This window comes from Dendrobates tinctorius, unplaced genomic scaffold, assembly GCF_039654945.1.
Source record: "Dendrobates tinctorius isolate UK_male_01 unplaced genomic scaffold, ASM3965494v1 ptg000342l, whole genome shotgun sequence".
NCBI lineage: Eukaryota > Metazoa > Chordata > Amphibia > Anura > Dendrobatidae > Dendrobates > Dendrobates tinctorius.
The window spans coordinates 5,845,825-5,864,705 of NW_027362008.1; the positions used below are offsets into that span (position 1 = coordinate 5,845,825).

The following is an 18,881-nucleotide window of genomic DNA, read 5'->3' on the forward strand; positions in this document are numbered from 1 at the left end:
GGGATCAACTGATGGGACTGAGCACCAGTAACACAGGAACAAGTGTAGATTGTGCTGACGCCACTTCAGAGATGTAGCTGGCGGGGTTGGAGGCCAGGGTAAATAGTAGAGACAGTGGAGCCAGAGGCCTAAGTGGAGCATGGTTAGAATCAGTAGTAGTCCACAACCTCCATAAAAACCGCTGCCCATTGGCCTCTGCATGCGGCATGCGTAATCCTGGGCACCAACAGCGTCAGTTGGTGTTCAGAAGTGTCGTCTCCACAGAGCCAAACACATTCGTTCAAGTGTTAGTGGGGTTCAGCACTGCCAGCTGTTCCCCTGCTGTGGAGATGGCAAGTCTCCTGCTGCCTTCACCTGCCCAAATCCAGTAGGCCCCAGCCTGCTCCTCGCCTAATCCTGGGCTCCAACAGCGTCAGTTGGTGTTCAGAAGTGTCGTCTCCACAGAGCCAAACACATTCGTTCAAGTGTTAGTGGGGTTCAGCACTGCCAGCTGTTCCCCTGCTGTGGAGATGGCAAGTCTCCTGCTGCATTCACCTGCCAAAATCCAGTAGGCCCCAGCCTGCTCCTCGCCTAATCCTGGGCTCCAACAGCGTCAGTTGGTGTTCAGAAGTGTCGTCTCCACAGAGCCAAACACATTCGTTCAAGTGTTAGTGGGGTTCAGCACTGCCAGCTGTTCCCCTGCTGTGGAGATGGCAAGTCTCCTGCTGCCTTCACCTGCCAAAATCCAGTAGGCCCCAGCCTGCTCCTCGCCTAATCCTGGGCTCCAACAGCGTCAGTTGGTGTTCAGAAGTGTCGTCTCCACAGAACCAAACACATTCGTTCAAGTGTTAGTGGGGTTCAGCACTGCCAGCTGTTCCCCTGCTGTGGAGATGGCAAGTCTCCTGCTGCCTTCACCTGCCAAAATCCAGTAGGCCCCAGCCTGCTCCTCGCCTAATCCTGGGCTCCAACAGCGTCAGTTGGTGTTCAGAAGTGTCATCTCCACAGAACCAAACACATTCGTTCAAGTGTTAGTGGGGTTCAGCACTGCCAGCTGTTCCCCTGCTGTGGAGATGGCAAGTCTCCTGCTGCCTTCACCTGCCAAAATCCAGTAGGCCCCAGCCTGCTCCTCGCCTAATCCTGGGCTCCAACAGCGTCAGTTGGTGTTCAGAAGTGTCGTCTCCACAGAGCCAAACACATTCGTTCAAGTGTTAGTGGGGTTCAGCACTGCCAGCTGTTCCCCTGCTGTGGAGATGGCAAGTCTCCTGCTGCCTTCACCTGCCAAAATCCAGTAGGCCCCAGCCTGCTCCTCGCCTAATCCTGGGCTCCAACAGCGTCAGTTGGTGTTCAGAAGTGTCGTCTCCACAGAGCCAAACACATTCGTTCAAGTGTTAGTGGGGTTCAGCACTGCCAGCTGTTCCCCTGCTGTGGAGATGGCAAGTCTCCTGCTGCCTTCACCTGCCAAAATCCAGTAGGCCCCAGCCTGCTCCTCGCCTAATCCTGGGCTCCAACAGCGTCAGTTGGTGTTCAGAAGTGTCGTCTCCACAGAACCAAACACATTCGTTCAAGTGTTAGTGGGGTTCAGCACTGCCAGCTGTTCCCCTGCTGTGGAGATGGCAAGTCTCCTGCTGCCTTCACCTGCCAAAATCCAGTAGGCCCCAGCCTGCTCCTCGCCTAATCCTGGGCTCCAACAGCGTCAGTTGGTGTTCAGAAGTGTCGTCTCCACAGAGCCAAACACATTCGTTCAAGTGTTAGTGGGGTTCAGCACTGCCAGCTGTTCCCCTGCTGTGGAGATGGCAAGTCTCCTGCTGCCTTCACCTGCCAAAATCCAGTAGGCCCCAGCCTGCTCCTCGCCTAATCCTGGGCTCCAACAGCGTCAGTTGGTGTTCAGAAGTGTCGTCTCCACAGAGCCAAACACGTTCGTTCAAGTGTTAGTGGGGTTCAGCACTGCCAGCTGTTCCCCTGCTGTGGAGATGGCAAGTCTCCTGCTGCATTCACCTGCCAAAATCCAGTAGGCCCCAGCCTGCTCCTCGCCTAATCCTGGGCTCCAACAGCGTCAGTTGGTGTTCAGAAGTGTCGTCTCCACAGAACCAAACACATTCGTTCAAGTGTTAGTGGGGTTCAGCACTGCCAGCTGTTCCCCTGCTGTGGAGATGGCAAGTCTCCTGCTGCCTTCACCTGCCAAAATCCAGTAGGCCCCAGCCTGCTCCTCGCCTAATCCTGGGCTCCAACAGCGTCAGTTGGTGTTCAGAAGTGTCGTCTCCACAGAGCCAAACACATTCGTTCAAGTGTTAGTGGGGTTCAGCACTGCCAGCTGTTCCCCTGCTGTGGAGATGGCAGTCTCTCCTGCTGTCTCCGCATTACAAAGACAGTAGGCCTCTGCCTACACCCTCCTATTTCCTGGGCTTCAACACAGCCAGTTGTAGTTCGGAAGTGCCGTCCACACGGAAAGAGATACTTGCTCCCGTGTCTCAGTGGGGTTCAGTAACGTCAGCTGATCCCCTGCTGTGTGGATGGCAGTCTCTCCTGCTGTCACCTCATTCAAAATTCAGTAGGCCTCTGCCTACACCCTCCTATTTCCTGGGCTTCAACACAGCCAGTTGTAGTTCGGAAGTGCCGTCCACACGGAAAGAGATACTTGCTCCCGTGTCTCAGTGGGGTTCAGTAACGTCAGCTGATCCCCTGCTGTGTGGATGGCAGTCTCTCCTGCTGTAAACTCATTCAAAATACAGTAGGCCTCTGCCTACACCCTCCTATTTCCTGGGCTTCAACACAGCCAGTTGTAGTTCGGAAGTGCCGTCCACACGGAAAGAGATACTTGCTCCCGTGTCTCAGTGGGGTTCAGTAACGTCAGCTGATCCCCTGCTGTGTGGATGGCAGTCTCTCCTGCTGTCACCTCATTCAAAATTCAGTAGGCCTCTGCCTACACCCTCCTATTTCCTGGGCTTCAACACAGCCAGTTGTAGTTCGGAAGTGCCGTCCACACGGAAAGAGATACTTGCTCCCGTGTCTCAGTGGGGTTCAGTAACGTCAGCTGATCCCCTGCTGTGTGGATGGCAGTCTCTCCTGCTGTAAACTCATTCAAAATACAGTAGGCCTCTGCCTACACCCTCCTATTTCCTGGGCTTCAACACAGCCAGTTGTAGTTCGGAAGTGCCGTCCACACGGAAAGAGACACTTGCTCCCGTGTCTCAGTGGGGTTCAGTAACGTCAGCTGATCCCCTGCTGTGTGGATGGCAGTCTCTCCTGCTGTCACCTCATTCAAAATTCAGTAGGCCTCTGCCTACACCCTCCTATTTCCTGGGCTTCAACACAGCCAGTTGTAGTTCGGAAGTGCCGTCCACACGGAAAGAGATACTTGCTCCCGTGTCTCAGTGGGGTTCAGTAACGTCAGCTGATCCCCTGCTGTGTGGATGGCAGTCTCTCCTGCTGTCACCTCATTCAAAATTCAGTAGGCCTCTGCCTACACCCTCCTATTTCCTGGGCTTCAACACAGCCAGTTGTAGTTCGGAAGTGCCGTCCACACGGAAAGAGACACTTGCTCCCGTGTCTCAGTGGGGTTCAGTAACGTCAGCTGATCCCCTGCTGTGTGGATGGCAGTCTCTCCTGCTGTCACCTCATTCAAAATTCAGTAGGCCTCTGCCTACACCCTCCTATTTCCTGGGCTTCAACACAGCCAGTTGTAGTTCGGAAGTGCCGTCCACACGGAAAGAGATACTTGCTCCCGTGTCTCAGTGGGGTTCAGTAACGTCAGCTGATCCCCTGCTGTGTGGATGGCAGTCTCTCCTGCTGTCACCTCATTCAAAATTCAGTAGGCCTCTGCCTACACCCTCCTATTTCCTGGGCTTCAACACAGCCAGTTGTAGTTCGGAAGTGCCGTCCACACGGAAAGAGATACTTGCTCCCGTGTCTCAGTGGGGTTCAGTAACGTCAGCTGATCCCCTGCTGTGTGGATGGCAGTCTCTCCTGCTGTAAACTCATTCAAAATACAGTAGGCCTCTGCCTACACCCTCCTATTTCCTGGGCTTCAACACAGCCAGTTGTAGTTCGGAAGTGCCGTCCACACGGAAAGAGATACTTGCTCCCGTGTCTCAGTGGGGTTCAGTAACGTCAGCTGATCCCCTGCTGTGTGGATGGCAGTCTCTCCTGCTGTCACCTCATTCAAAATTCAGTAGGCCTCTGCCTACACCCTCCTATTTCCTGGGCTTCAACACAGCCAGTTGTAGTTCGGAAGTGCCGTCCACACGGAAAGAGATACTTGCTCCCGTGTCTCAGTGGGGTTCAGTAACGTCAGCTGATCCCCTGCTGTGTGGATGGCAGTCTCTCCTGCTGTAAACTCATTCAAAATACAGTAGGCCTCTGCCTACACCCTCCTATTTCCTGGGCTTCAACACAGCCAGTTGTAGTTCGGAAGTGCCGTCCACACGGAAAGAGACACTTGCTCCCGTGTCTCAGTGGGGTTCAGTAACGTCAGCTGATCCCCTGCTGTGTGGATGGCAGTCTCTCCTGCTGTAAACTCATTCAAAATACAGTAGGCCTCTGCCTACACCCTCCTATTTCCTGGGCTTCAACACAGCCAGTTGTAGTTCGGAAGTGCCGTCCACACGGAAAGAGATACTTGCTCCCGTGTCTCAGTGGGGTTCAGTAACGTCAGCTGATCCCCTGCTGTGTGGATGGCAGTCTCTCCTGCTGTCACCTCATTCAAAATTCAGTAGGCCTCTGCCTACACCCTCCTATTTCCTGGGCTTCAACACAGCCAGTTGTAGTTCGGAAGTGCCGTCCACACGGAAAGAGATACTTGCTCCCGTGTCTCAGTGGGGTTCAGTAACGTCAGCTGATCCCCTGCTGTGTGGATGGCAGTCTCTCCTGCTGTCACCTCATTCAAAATTCAGTAGGCCTCTGCCTACACCCTCCTATTTCCTGGGCTTCAACACAGCCAGTTGTAGTTCGGAAGTGCCGTCCACACGGAAAGAGACACTTGCTCCCGTGTCTCAGTGGGGTTCAGTAACGTCAGCTGATCCCCTGCTGTGTGGATGGCAGTCTCTCCTGCTGTCACCTCATTCAAAATTCAGTAGGCCTCTGCCTACACCCTCCTATTTCCTGGGCTTCAACACAGCCAGTTGTAGTTCGGAAGTGCCGTCCACACGGAAAGAGATACTTGCTCCCGTGTCTCAGTGGGGTTCAGTAACGTCAGCTGATCCCCTGCTGTGTGGATGGCAGTCTCTCCTGCTGTCACCTCATTCAAAATTCAGTAGGCCTCTGCCTACACCCTCCTATTTCCTGGGCTTCAACACAGCCAGTTGTAGTTCGGAAGTGCCGTCCACACGGAAAGAGATACTTGCTCCCGTGTCTCAGTGGGGTTCAGTAACGTCAGCTGATCCCCTGCTGTGTGGATGGCAGTCTCTCCTGCTGTAAACTCATTCAAAATACAGTAGGCCTCTGCCTACACCCTCCTATTTCCTGGGCTTCAACACAGCCAGTTGTAGTTCGGAAGTGCCGTCCACACGGAAAGAGATACTTGCTCCCGTGTCTCAGTGGGGTTCAGTAACGTCAGCTGATCCCCTGCTGTGTGGATGGCAGTCTCTCCTGCTGTCACCTCATTCAAAATTCAGTAGGCCTCTGCCTACACCCTCCTATTTCCTGGGCTTCAACACAGCCAGTTGTAGTTCGGAAGTGCCGTCCACACGGAAAGAGATACTTGCTCCCGTGTCTCAGTGGGGTTCAGTAACGTCAGCTGATCCCCTGCTGTGTGGATGGCAGTCTCTCCTGCTGTAAACTCATTCAAAATACAGTAGGCCTCTGCCTACACCCTCCTATTTCCTGGGCTTCAACACAGCCAGTTGTAGTTCGGAAGTGCCGTCCACACGGAAAGAGACACTTGCTCCCGTGTCTCAGTGGGGTTCAGTAACGTCAGCTGATCCCCTGCTGTGTGGATGGCAGTCTCTCCTGCTGTAAACTCATTCAAAATACAGTAGGCCTCTGCCTACACCCTCCTATTTCCTGGGCTTCAACACAGCCAGTTGTAGTTCGGAAGTGCCGTCCACACGGAAAGAGATACTTGCTCCCGTGTCTCAGTGGGGTTCAGTAACGTCAGCTGATCCCCTGCTGTGTGGATGGCAGTCTCTCCTGCTGTCACCTCATTCAAAATTCAGTAGGCCTCTGCCTACACCCTCCTATTTCCTGGGCTTCAACACAGCCAGTTGTAGTTCGGAAGTGCCGTCCACACGGAAAGAGATACTTGCTCCCGTGTCTCAGTGGGGTTCAGTAACGTCAGCTGATCCCCTGCTGTGTGGATGGCAGTCTCTCCTGCTGTCACCTCATTCAAAATTCAGTAGGCCTCTGCCTACACCCTCCTATTTCCTGGGCTTCAACACAGCCAGTTGTAGTTCAGAAGTGCCGTCCACACGGAAAGAGACACTTGCTCCCGTGTCTCAGTGGGGTTCAGTAACGTCAGCTGATCCCCTGCTGTGTGGATGGCAGTCTCTCCTGCTGTCACCTCATTCAAAATTCAGTAGGCCTCTGCCTACACCCTCCTATTTCCTGGGCTTCAACACAGCCAGTTGTAGTTCGGAAGTGCCGTCCACACGGAAAGAGATACTTGCTCCCGTGTCTCAGTGGGGTTCAGTAACGTCAGCTGATCCCCTGCTGTGTGGATGGCAGTCTCTCCTGCTGTAAACTCATTCAAAATACAGTAGGCCTCTGCCTACACCCTCCTATTTCCTGGGCTTCAACACAGCCAGTTGTAGTTCGGAAGTGCCGTCCACACGGAAAGAGATACTTGCTCCCGTGTCTCAGTGGGGTTCAGTAACGTCAGCTGATCCCCTGCTTTGTGGATGGCAGTCTCTCCTGCTGTAAACTCATTCAAAATACAGTAGGCCTCTGCCTACACCCTCCTATTTCCTGGGCTTCAACACAGCCAGTTGTAGTTCGGAAGTGCCGTCCACACGGAAAGAGATACTTGCTCCCGTGTCTCAGTGGGGTTCAGTAATGTCAGCTGATCCCCTGCTGTGTGGATGGCAAAGTCTCCTGCTGCCTACACAGTCGTACCACTACTGATTTTTAACCGTGCTCCAATTAGGCCTGTGGCTCCACTGTCTCTCGTATTTCCCCTGTCCTCCAACCCTGCCAGTTACAGCTCCGAAGTGGCGTCTGCACAATCCACACTTGTTCCTGTGTTACAGGTGTTCAGTCCGGTCAGTTAATCCCCTGATGTGTGTCCGGCAATGTCGCCTGCTCTGTCCACATTCCCATTATGGGAATGTGGACAGAGCAGGCGACATTGCCGGACACACATCAGGGGATTAACTGACCGGACTGAACACCTGTAACACAGGAACAAGTGTGGATTGTGCAGACGCCACTTCGGAGCTGTAACTGGCGGGGTTGGAGGACAGGGGAAATACGAAAATCAGTGAAGCCACAGGCCTAAGTGGAGCTTGGTTCAAATTAGTAGTCTACAACCGATCTTAAAATTTCTTCAATGCAGCCTAAGCCTGCTCCGTGCTTGTCCCTGGGCTTCAACACAGCCAGTTGTTGCTCGGAAGTGCCGTCTTCACAGAGTAAAACACTAGCTCCTGTGTTTGTGGGGTTCAGTAACGTCAGCTGTTCCCCTGCTGTTTTGATGGCAATCTGTCCTGCTGCCTCCCAATTGACAGCACATCAGGCCTCAGCCTGCTAAGTGCTTGTCCTGGGCTCCAACATCGCCAGTTGCTGCTCATAACTGACTTTGGCACGGGTACTCCCTCCTGCCCAGCTTGGTTCCAGCCCTGCCTGCTGTTTCCGGGAAGTGTCAATGTCAGTTTGCCACCCCAAGTTGCCATGTCGTGTTGCGGTTGGGTTAGCCGAGGCTAGGGTGCCAGCAGTTTAGGTGCTTCCTATGTGGACTGCGGGTTCTGGTAAGAAAGGTTTGTTCCATAGTGCCAGTAGGACAAGCACCCCCTGTAGGACTGTGTGATTCGGTAACTGCGGCCAGCTTGCGGCATGCCAACTTTGCTTTTCAGGGGTAACTTCTGATACCCCTCCGGGTTCCAGCACCGTCAGCTGGTTCTCATCAGAGCCTTTGGCCTAGGTGCCTCCATCTCGGTATCCGAGTTCCAGCAACGTCTGCTGGTCCTTGGTAGTGCTTTGTAGCACAGGTACCTCCTGCTTAGTAACCGGGTTCCAGCACCGTCAGCTGGTCCTCGGTTGTGCCATTGGCTCTTATTCCTTCTGCTGCCCCTCCGGGTGCCAGCACTGTCAGCTGGTCCTCGCTATTTCCATTTGCTCTTGCAGCTTATGCTACCCCTCCGGGTTCCAGCACCGTCAGCTGGTTCTCGTCAGAGCCTTTGGCCTAGGTGCCTCCATCTCGGTATCCGAGTTCCGGCAACGTCTGCTGGTCCTTGGTAGTGCTTTGTAGCACAGGTACCTCCTGCTTAGTAACCGGGTTCCAGCACCGTCAGCTGGTCCTCGGTTGTGCCATTGGCTCTTATTCCTTCTGCTGCCCCTCCGGGTGCCAGCACTGTCAGCTGGTCCTCGCTATTTCCATTTGCTCTTGCAGCTTATGCTACCCCTCCGGGTTCCAGCACCGTCAGCTGGTTCTCGTCAGAGCGTTTGGCCTAGGTGCCTCCATCTCGGTATCCGAGTTCCGGCAACGTCTGCTGGTCCTTGGTAGTGCTTTGTAGCACAGGTACCTCCTGCTTAGTAACCGGGTTCCAGCACCGTCAGCTGGTCCTCGGTAGTGCCATTGGCTCTTGTTCCTTCTGCTGCCCCTCCGGGTGCCAGTACCGTCAGCTGGTTCAAGAGGACAAAGAACAGGAAGACAACCACCAAGATGCAGAACAACAAGAGAGAGAAGACAAAGAAGCATAAAAAAAACAAAGCAGAAGAACATTAAGCATAAGACTAATACTCTGAGCAAATGATATTATCTTATTTATAAGCAGAAGAAGACTAAGCAGTGTATGGGGGTGAGTCCGTTCCTCCTCGTGGTGCCCCTGGAAAAGGCCTGCTTCTGCAGGCCAAACTGAACGCGGACAAATCCTGTTGTAAATCTTTTGTGACAGGCAGAACGGAAGGTGTAAACTTCTAACTTTTCTAGATAACAACTACAGGAATGCCTGACACAAACAAGAATATGATGAAGAAGAATAGGAAGAAGATGAAGAAGCTGAATATGTAGAATAATAATTGTTGAATAAGAAGAATATGAAGAATGTAAGAAAAGGAAGAAGAAGAAGAAGAAGAAGAAGAAGAAGAAGAAGAAGAAGAAGAAGAAGAAGAAGAAGAAGAATGTAAAAAAAGGAAGTAGAAGAAGAAGAAGAAGAATGTAAAAAAAGGAATAAGAAGAAGAATGTAAAAAAAGGAAGTAGAAGAAGAAGAAGAAGAATGTAAAAAAAGGAAGTAGAAGAAGAAGAAGAAGAATGTAAAAAAAGGAAGTAGAAGAAGAAGACATACATGTCTGGCAAAATATAAATGAGGCTAACATAGTCAATATCTTTGTAACTCCTAACATCTTTAAAAAAAAAAGTTTAATTCCTGCTATTCCATTTGATTGGGCTAAACCTCTATGGCTTTAATGTCTCCTCCACCTCCCACAATACATTCTACATTATTCTTAGTTGTTTTTCTTCATGTAGAATTAACCTACAAGGAAAGAAAGGTTTTTTTTTAATTCCGATATTTTGGCCCCATTGACTTGCATTGGTTCCCGGTATCGGAATCGGCGATACCGATACTTTTTTTTAAGATCGGCCGATCCATTCCGATCCGATATTTTCAAGTATCGGCTGGTATCGCTCAACTCTAGTCAGGAGCAGACATCTATGTAGTCTGAAGCAGTTGGGAGCAGTCTGGAGCAGACCTGTATTTAGTCTGAAGTAGTTGGGAGCAGTCAGGAGTAGACCTGTGTGTAGTCGGGAGCAGTTGGGAGCAGTTAGGAGTAGACCTGTATGTAGTTGGGAGTAGACCTGTATGTTGTTGGCAGTAGTTGGGAGTAGTCGGGAGCAGTCCTGTATGTAGTCTGGAGTAGTTGGGTGTAGTTGGGGGCAGACCTGTATGTAGTCAGGAGTAGTTGGGATTAGTCAGGAGCAGACATCTATGTAGTCTGAAGCAGTTGGGAGCAGTCTGGAGCAGACCTGTATTTAGTCTGAAGTAGTTGGGAGCAGTCAGGAGCAGGCCAGTATTTAGTCTGGAGTAGTTGGGAGTAGTCAGTAGCAGACCTTTGTGTAGTTGGGAGCAGTTGAGAGTAGTCGGGAGTAGACCTGTATGTAGTCAGGAGGAGTTGAGTGTAGTCGGGAGCAGACCTGTATGTAGTTGGGAGAAGACCTGTATGTAGTCTGAAGCAGTTAGGAGCAGTCAGGAGCAGACCTGTATGTAGTCGACAGTAGTTGGGAGCAGTCAGGAGCAGACCTGTATGTAGTCGGCAGTAGTTGGGAGCAGTCAGGAGCAGACTTGTATGTAGTCGGCAGTAGTTGGGAGCAGTCAGGAGCAGACCTGTATGTAGTCGGCAGTAGTTGGGAGCAGTCAGGAGCAGACCTGTATGTAGTCGGCAGTAGTTGGGAGCAGTCAGGAGCAGACCTGTATGTAGTCGGCAGTAGTTGGGAGCAGTCAGGAGCAGACCTGTAAGTAGTCGGCAGTAGTTGGGAGCAGTCAGGAGCAGACCTCTATGTAGTCGGCAGTAGTTGGGAGCAGTCAGGAGCAGACCTGTATGTAGTCAGCAGTAGTTGGGAGCAGTAAGGAGCAGACCTGTATGTAGTCGGCAGTAGTTGGGAGCTGTCAGGAGCAGACCTGTTATGGATGAGTCACCGAAGGAGGAAAAAACAAAAATAATAGCTAAGTCCAGAAAACCAGAGAAGTTGGCAGCTATCGGATTGCAGACCCCTGAACCTATCCACAACAACTAGCAGTAGACGTGGGGGGTTCCTACGGTGCCCTAGACCCCTCGATCACAGCCGGAGAACTAAATTAGCCTAAAGACAGAAAGGGGAAATCTAAACTGCCCCAGAGCAGACCCCAAAGCAATAGGCAGCCCCCAACATATAATGACTGAAACAAGATGAAAACACTAACACAGAAAGATAGGTTGAGCAAATGATGGGGCCCAAGCTAACAGAATAGGACAGGATAGAAAAGCTGCTGTCTGCAATCCGCAAAAACCCTATCCAAAAATGTACCAACAGACTGATAGGAAAACAGGCCCTGAAGTCGCTAGGCTTCAAAAAGACTATATCAGCACTAAGGTATATTCTGAAGACAGAGCCAGAAATAAACAGATCAGAGACAAAAATGGAATTCAGCTCACCCCCGGCCGGGGATGGCTGAACTCCAAAAAACAAGGCAAACAAAACCAGAACTAAAGTGTACAAAAGACAGAGCAAAACTTAGCTTTGAGAAGCAGAAATCAGACTGGTCTCCAAGAATCCAGCAGGAAAAGCTCCGGCAAGGCAGCAGGGCGTCGGCTGCCTTATATCCAGTCATCAATTCCTGTGACCCAGTCATCATCTACCTGCTCAGCTGTTTGGTAATCAGCCTCACTACCTTCCTTCGCCAGAAGAGGGAGTTCATCAGACCTCACTGGTGAAGGGGAAAAATGAACTCACAACACAGACCTGTATGTAGTCGACAGTAGTTGGGAGCAGTTAGGAGCAGACCTGTATGTAGTCAGCAGTAGTTGGGAGTAGTCAGGAGAAGACCTGTATGTAGTCAGCAGTAGTTGGGAGCAGTCAGGAGCAGACTTGTATGTAGTCGCCAGTAGTTTGGAGCAGTCAGGAGCAGACCTGTATTTAGTCTGAAGTAGATGGGAGCAGTCAGGAGCAGACCTGTATGTAGTCGGAAGTAGTTGGGAGCAGTCAGGAGCAGAACTGTATGTAGTCGGCAGTAGTTGGGAGCAGTCAGGAGCAGACCTGTGTGTAGTTGGGAGTAGACCTGTATGTAGTCGGCAGTAGTTGGGAGTAGTCAGGAGCAGACCTGTATGTAGTCAGGAGTAGTTGGGTGTAGTCGGGAGCAGAACTGTATGTAGTTGGGAGTAGACCTGTATATAGTCTGGAGTAGTTGGGAGCAATCAGGAGCAGACCTGTATTTAGTCTGGAGTAGTTGGGAGTAGTCGGGAGTAGACCTGTGTGTAGTCGGGAGCAGTTGGGAGCAGTCAGGAGTAGACCTGTATGTAGTTGGGAGAAGACCTGTATGTAGTCTGGAATAGTTGGGAGTAGTCGGGAGCAGACCTGTATGTAGTCAGGAGTAGTTGGGTATAGTCGGGAGCAGACCTGTATGTAGTTGGTAGTAGACCTGTATTTAGTCTGGAGTAGTTGGGAGCAATCAGGAGCAGACCTGTATGTAGTTGGCAGTAGTTGGGAGTAGTCGGGAGCAGTCCTGTATGTAGTCTGGAGTAGTTGGGTGTAGTCGGGGACAGACCTGTATGTAGTCAGGAGTAGTTGGGATTAGTGAGGAGCAGACCTCTATGTAGTCTGAAGCAGTTGGGAGCAGTCAGGAACAGACCTGTATTTAGTCTGAAGTAGTTGGGAGCAGTCAGGAGCAGACCAGTATTTAGTCTGGAGTAGTTGGGAGTAGTCAGTAGCAGACCTTTGTGTAGTCGGGAGCAGTTGGGAGTAGTCGGGAGTAGACCTGTATGTAGTCAGGAGGAGTTGGGTGTAGTCGGGAGCAGACCTGTATGTAGTTGGGAGAAGACCTGTATGTAGTCTGAAGCAGTTAGGAGCAGTCAGGAGCAGACCTGTATGTAGTCGGCAGAAGTTGGGAGCAGTAAGGAGCAGACCTGTATGTAGTCGGCAGTAGTTGGGAGCAGTCAGGAGCAGACCTCTATGTAGTCAGCAGTAGTTGGGAGCAGACCTGTATGTAGTCAGCAGTAGTTGGGAGCAGTAAGGAGCAGACCTGTATGTAGTCGGCAGTAGTTGGGAGCAGTCAGGAGCAGACCTGTATGTAGTCAGCAGTAGTTGGGAGCAGTCAGGAGCAGACCTGTATGTAGTCGGCAGTAGTTGGGAGTAGTCGGGAGCAGATCTGTATGTAGTCAGGAGGAGTTGGGTGTAGTCGGGAGCAGACCTGTATGTAGTCGGCAGTAGTTTTGAGCAGTCAGGAGCAGACCTGTATTTAGTCTGAAGTAGTTGGGAGTAGCAGGAGCAGACCTGTGGGTAGTCGGGAGCAGTTGGGAGTAGTCGGGAGCAGACCTGTATGTAGTCAGGAGGAGTTGTGTGTAGTCGGGAGCAGACCTGTATGTAGTTGAGAGTAGACCTGTATGTAGTCTGAAGCAGTTGGGAGCAATCAGGAGCAGACCTGTATGTAGTCGGCAGTAGTTGGGAGCAGTCAGGAGCAGACCTGTATGTAGTCGGCAGTGGTTGGGAGCAGTCAGGAGCAGACCTGTATGTAGTCGGAAGCAGTTGGGAGCAGTCAGGAGCAGACCTGTATGTAGTCGGCAGTAGTTGGGAGCAGTCAGGAGCAGACCTGTATGTAGTCGGAAGTATTTGGGAGCAGTCAGGAGCAGACCTGTATGTAGTCGGCAGTAGCTGGGAGCAGTCAGGAGCAGACCTGTATGTAGTCAGGAAGAGTTGGGAGTAGTCGGGAGAAGACATGTGTGTAGTCGGGAGCAGTCGGGAGCAGAACTGTATGTAGTTGGGAGTAGACCTGTATTTAGTCTGCAGTAGTTGGGAGCAATCAGGAGCAGACCTGTATGTAGTCGGCAGTAGTTGGGAGCAGTTAGGAGCAGACCTGTATGTAGTCGGAAGCAGTTGGGAGCAGTCAGGAGCAGACCTGTATGTAGTCGGCAGTAGTTGGAAGCAGTCAGGAGCAGACCTGTATGTAGTCGGCAGTAGTTGGGAGCAGTCAGGAGCAGACCTGTATGTAGTCGGAAGTATTTGGGAGCAGTCAGGAGCAGACCTGTATGTAGTCAGGAAGAGTTGGGAGTAGTCGGGAGAAGACATGTGTGTAGTCGGGAGCAGTCGGGAGCAGAACTGTATGTAGTTGGGAGTAGACCTGTATTTAGTCTGCAGTAGTTGGGAGCAATCAGGAGCAGACCTGTATTTAGACTGGAGTAGTTGGGAGTAGACCTCTGTGTAGTCGGGAGCAGTTGGGAGCAGTCAGGTGTAGACCTGTATGTAGTCTGGAATAGTTGGGAGTAGTCAGGAGCAGTCCTGTATGTAGTCTGGAGTAGTTGGGTGTAGTCGGGAGCAGACCTGTATGTAGTTGGGAGTAGATCTGTATTTTGTCTGGAGTAGTTGGGAGCAATCATGAGCAGACCTGTATGTAGCTGGCAGTCGTTGGGAGTAGTCGGGAGCAGTCCTGTATGTAGTCTGGAGTAGATGGGTGTAGTCGGGGGCAGACCTGTATGTAGTCGGGAGAGGAGTAGTTGGGAGCAGTCAGGAGAAGACCTGTATGTAGTCGGAAGTAGTTGGGAGCAGTCAGGAGCAGACCTGTATGTAGTCGGCAGTAGTTGGGAGCAGTCAGGAGCAGACCTGTATGTAGTCGGCAGTAGTTGGGAGCAGTGAGGAGCAGACCTGTATGTAGTCGGCAGTAGTTGGGAGCAGTTAGGAGCAGACCTGTATGTAGTCGGAAGTAGTTGGGAGCAGTAAGGAGCAGACCTGTATGTAGTCAGCAGTAGTTGGGAGCAGTCAGGAGCAGACCTGTATGTAGTCGGCAGTAGTTGGGAGCAGTTAGGAGCAGACCTGTATGTAGTCGGCAGTAGTTGGGAGCAGTCAGGAGCAGACCTGTATGTAGTCGGCAGTAGTTGGGAGCAGTGAGGAGCAGACCTGTATGTAGTCGGCAGTAGTTGGGAGCAGTTAGGAGCAGACCTGTATGTAGTCGGAAGTAGTTGGGAGCAGTAAGGAGCAGACCTGTATGTAGTCAGCAGTAGTTGGGAGCAGTCAGGAGCAGACCTGTATGTAGTCGGCAGTAGTTGGGAGCAGTCAGGAGCAGACCTGTATGTAGTCGGCAGTAGTTGGGAGCAGTCAGGAGCAGACCTGTATGTAGTCGGCAGTAGTTGGGAGCAGTTAGGAGCAGACCTGTATGTAGTCGGCAGTAGTTGGGAGCAGTCAGGAGCAGACCTGTATGTAGTCGGCAGTAGTTGGGAGCAGTGAGGAGCAGACCTGTATGTAGTCGGCAGTAGTTGGGAGCAGTTAGGAGCAGACCTGTATGTAGTCGGAAGTAGTTGGGAGCAGTAAGGAGCAGACCTGTATGTAGTCAGCAGTAGTTGGGAGCAGTCAGGAGCAGACCTGTATGTAGTCGGCAGTAGTTGGGAGCAGTTAGGAGCAGACCTGTATGTAGTCGGCAGTAGTTGGGAGCAGTCAGGAGCAGACCTGTATGTAGTCGGCAGTAGTTGGGAGCAGTGAGGAGCAGACCTGTATGTAGTCGGCAGTAGTTGGGAGCAGTTAGGAGCAGACCTGTATGTAGTCGGAAGTAGTTGGGAGCAGTAAGGAGCAGACCTGTATGTAGTCAGCAGTAGTTGGGAGCAGTCAGGAGCAGACCTGTATGTAGTCGGCAGTAGTTGGGAGCAGTTAGGAGCAGACCTGTATGTAGTCGGCAGTAGTTGGGAGCAGTCAGGAGCAGACCTGTATGTAGTCGGCAGTAGTTGGGAGCAGTGAGGAGCAGACCTGTATGTAGTCGGCAGTAGTTGGGAGCAGTCAGGAGCAGACCTGTATGTAGTCGGCAGTAGTTGGGAGCAGTTAGGAGCAGACCTGTATGTAGTCGGCAGTAGTTGGGAGCAGTCAGGAGCAGACCTGTGTGTAGTCAGGAGTAGTTGGGAGTAGGCCTGTGTGTAGTCGGGAGTAGTTGTGAATACTTGGGAGTAGTCGGGAGTAGATATGGGTGGAGGACAAGTCACAGCAGGTATATCCATAGACAGCAGTATCACGAAACAATCACTGACCTCAGGGAGACCAGTCAAAGAAAACACTGCGGCAGCTGGCAAAGGCGCTCAATCACAGTGAAATCCTAGGTGCATTGCTCCCTGGGAAATACGAATATGCAAATAAAGTCCGTGGAGCCTCATTTAAGAGTCTCAAACACGGGACTAGCCAGATCTTCCTCCAGGGAAGGACCCAGCCAAGGGGTGGTTCTTTTCGGAAACCACCATTACCACCATATTAAGTGGCCCTTTAAGTCAATATCCAGCTCTTTACATAGACAGCAGTAGGCAGAGTCAGGGTGCATTGTCATGGGCACCAGGAGCAGTTTGGCTCAACCACTTTTGCAATGGACAAGTATTGGGAAGACGTGAGACAAAAACCACTGAGTCAAAGCATGATGGTCTGGACAAGATGCTCGACATGCTGATCACAAGTCTTTATGGCTGTTTTCCATTCCTCACTCTCACAGATACAGATTACATTGTAAGCCATTGAGGATCCATGAGGTTCAATCACTGGGACCAGTACAAATCCAGAGGACTAAGCTCTTAAATGCAGCACATCCATTCTCTATGGGGCTGCTGGAGATAAGTGAATACAGTCCCTAGACAGTGAATGGAGCGATGTCATGCATGATTGGCCAATGGCCAGCACTTCATTCTGATGGGGCATTTCAGAGACTATTCTCAGGATTGGTGGGGGTCCCAGACTTTGCCCCCATTGATCCTTTGGATGGTTGATAACTTTTACTGTTCCTTAGGTTTGGGTGAGAGTGATCAGATGACCGGCAGACTACAGGAGTATTTTTTCTGCAACTAGGAATCTTGCTGGAGATCCAGTTTTTGACTGTTGTGCCTCTGAAACCACAGTTGTCCTTAGAGATGGCGGCTCATGGACCTTTGCAGGACATAAAACATCTGCTGGTTGTGACCCTACATGCAGAAACATTGCCGAAGTACAGTGATGAAGCACATGACTTTAAGAAGAACTTCACCATCATCAGGGCAATAAAGAGACTTTGTTTCCAGCCGCCTAATCGAAGTCCAATAACAGTTGTCCAAGAATTGGTGTAGAACATTTTCTGCAGACCCAGAATCCAGCAGAAAAGGTGACTTCAGGAAAACTCAAGGTATCGGGCATGGAGAGGTGAATGACCTGCTCTCCTACTTTCCCTGAATGCCAGGACTTCCCGGCTTTGCTGGACAACACCAAAGGAAATGACAAGTATCTGCACAATATAGGGATGGTGACGTTCTATGGAAAGTTTATGACTTTCCTTCTGCACAGCGTCTACAGAGTGGATAGGAACAGGACTTGGCAGAGTGGAAGAGAAATAATAGTTAGGAAAATAAGCTCATCCCAAGTTTGGTGCAGATCACATCCAGCTAACTCGTGTTATAGATGACGTGATAGTCCTTTTCAAAATGTGGCTACCGGAGCATCACTCTTCTTGTTAAAGGGAATCAATCAGCAGGTCTTTGCTATAGAATCTGAGAGCAGCATGATGTAGGCCTGGAGACCCTGATTCCAACAATGTGTCACTTACTGGGCTGCTTGATGTAAATGTAGCAGTACTCAAATGCTGAGCCCTGTATAACCCCTCCCACATCCATGTTTGGCAGCTTCCTATGTACATTGTCAGCAAGCTGCCAATCAATGGTGGGGATGGGGCTGGACTGCCAGGCACAAAACACCTAGTCCTGCCATCATAAGCTTCTCCTGATAAAAGACTGATTGCATTGAAACAACAGCACACATCCTAATAAGTGACCCATCCCTGGAATCAGCATCACTTGCCCTATATTACGCTCCTCTCAGATTACATAATAAAAACCTGCTGATAGATTCCCTTTAAGTTCAGAAGTCCCCCATGGTATTGGTTCCCTGCTATGCTTTCTTCTGGAATGAACAGGAGGTTTGTGATGATGATGACATTGTAAGCCAGGCTATCCTTGGTGGCCTAAGATGACGCAGTCTTCTTCTGATGGCACAGCACAGTCACTGGTTGAGGAAGAATACAAATCTCTACATGTCCTCATTATCCTGGAATGGGATGTCCGACAAGCTCATATCCTTGTGATAGGCATTCCACGCTTTTGGCCATGTAGTCTACATGTATTTCAGTATATTTCTTACCATGTGTCTTCTTCTCCCTCAGGGCCACCATCTTTGTTCCAGTAGCCATCCTCTTGTTCCTCCTGGTTCTTCTCTCTGCTTTTCTCCTGTGGAAATATTCTCACTGCTTCCAATGTAAGACATTTGCCCGTGTATATAGGTAACCGGTGACCAGATACTTTCTTTTGCCTGATATTCAAATATTTTCAAAATAATTCCAGGTTGTAGAAGACTCGGAGGAAAAGATGAGGATACAGTAAAAGTAAGTTCCCTACAAGAGATCCAATACCTTCTTGATGTTAGTCCTTAGGGTTGGTCATGTGAACAGGACGTCACCACAATGTCCTGTCAGAGCAGAACCAGAAAATTCTAAATATCTTCTGGGTAGAGAGAAGAGACGAGCCAGACTCTATCCGCCCCGAAAAGCCATGGCCTCCTGCCTTCTAAGCTCCAACAATTTCTATTTCATTTCCATTGTAAAACCATTTGGCTGGTCGTACATTCAGTATTCCGAGTGTTTATTTTTCCAACTCAGGATTTGAAAAATGCCTTTTTGGAGAAAAGAAAGTTCATGGCGCTTTGTGACCCGGCTCCCGCCAGGGCACACGAATGGCGTGTGTTCTCGTCTTAGTTGTCTGCCGCCAAATCGCATCTTGGAGGTTTACGGCCGGAGAAATCATAAGACAAAGACAGAGTTGTGTCTCAGATGTATTCTGGTTTATTGGTGGAAATGTACAGTATTTATAGAGAGAAATCGGGGGTATTCTCACATATTACCGCATTGCCTTATCTCACCATTATTGCTAGTCATTGCTGATTTCTGTCGCCCACCTCATCTATATTACCCTAATGCAGGGGTCCCCAACTCCGGTCCTCAAGAGCCACCAACAGGTCATGTTTTCAGGATTTCCTTAGTATGGCCCACCTAATCGTTGCATCACCTGTGCAATAATGAGGAAATCCTGG

General features: G+C 50.6%; 1 protein-coding gene across 2 annotated transcripts in view; it reads left to right on the forward strand.

Annotated features, from left to right (window-relative positions):
* Nucleotides 1-18,881, forward strand: part of LOC141074887 (uncharacterized) — a 305,789-nt gene that overhangs the window by 280,232 nt on the left and 6,676 nt on the right. For both annotated transcript variants that reach the window (XM_073562194.1, XM_073562195.1), the window contains exons 7-8: nt 17,959-18,050; nt 18,137-18,177. In XM_073562194.1, coding sequence (XP_073418295.1) covers nt 17,959-18,050; nt 18,137-18,177 — 133 coding nt within the window. The remainder of the gene's footprint in view (nt 1-17,958; nt 18,051-18,136; nt 18,178-18,881) is intronic.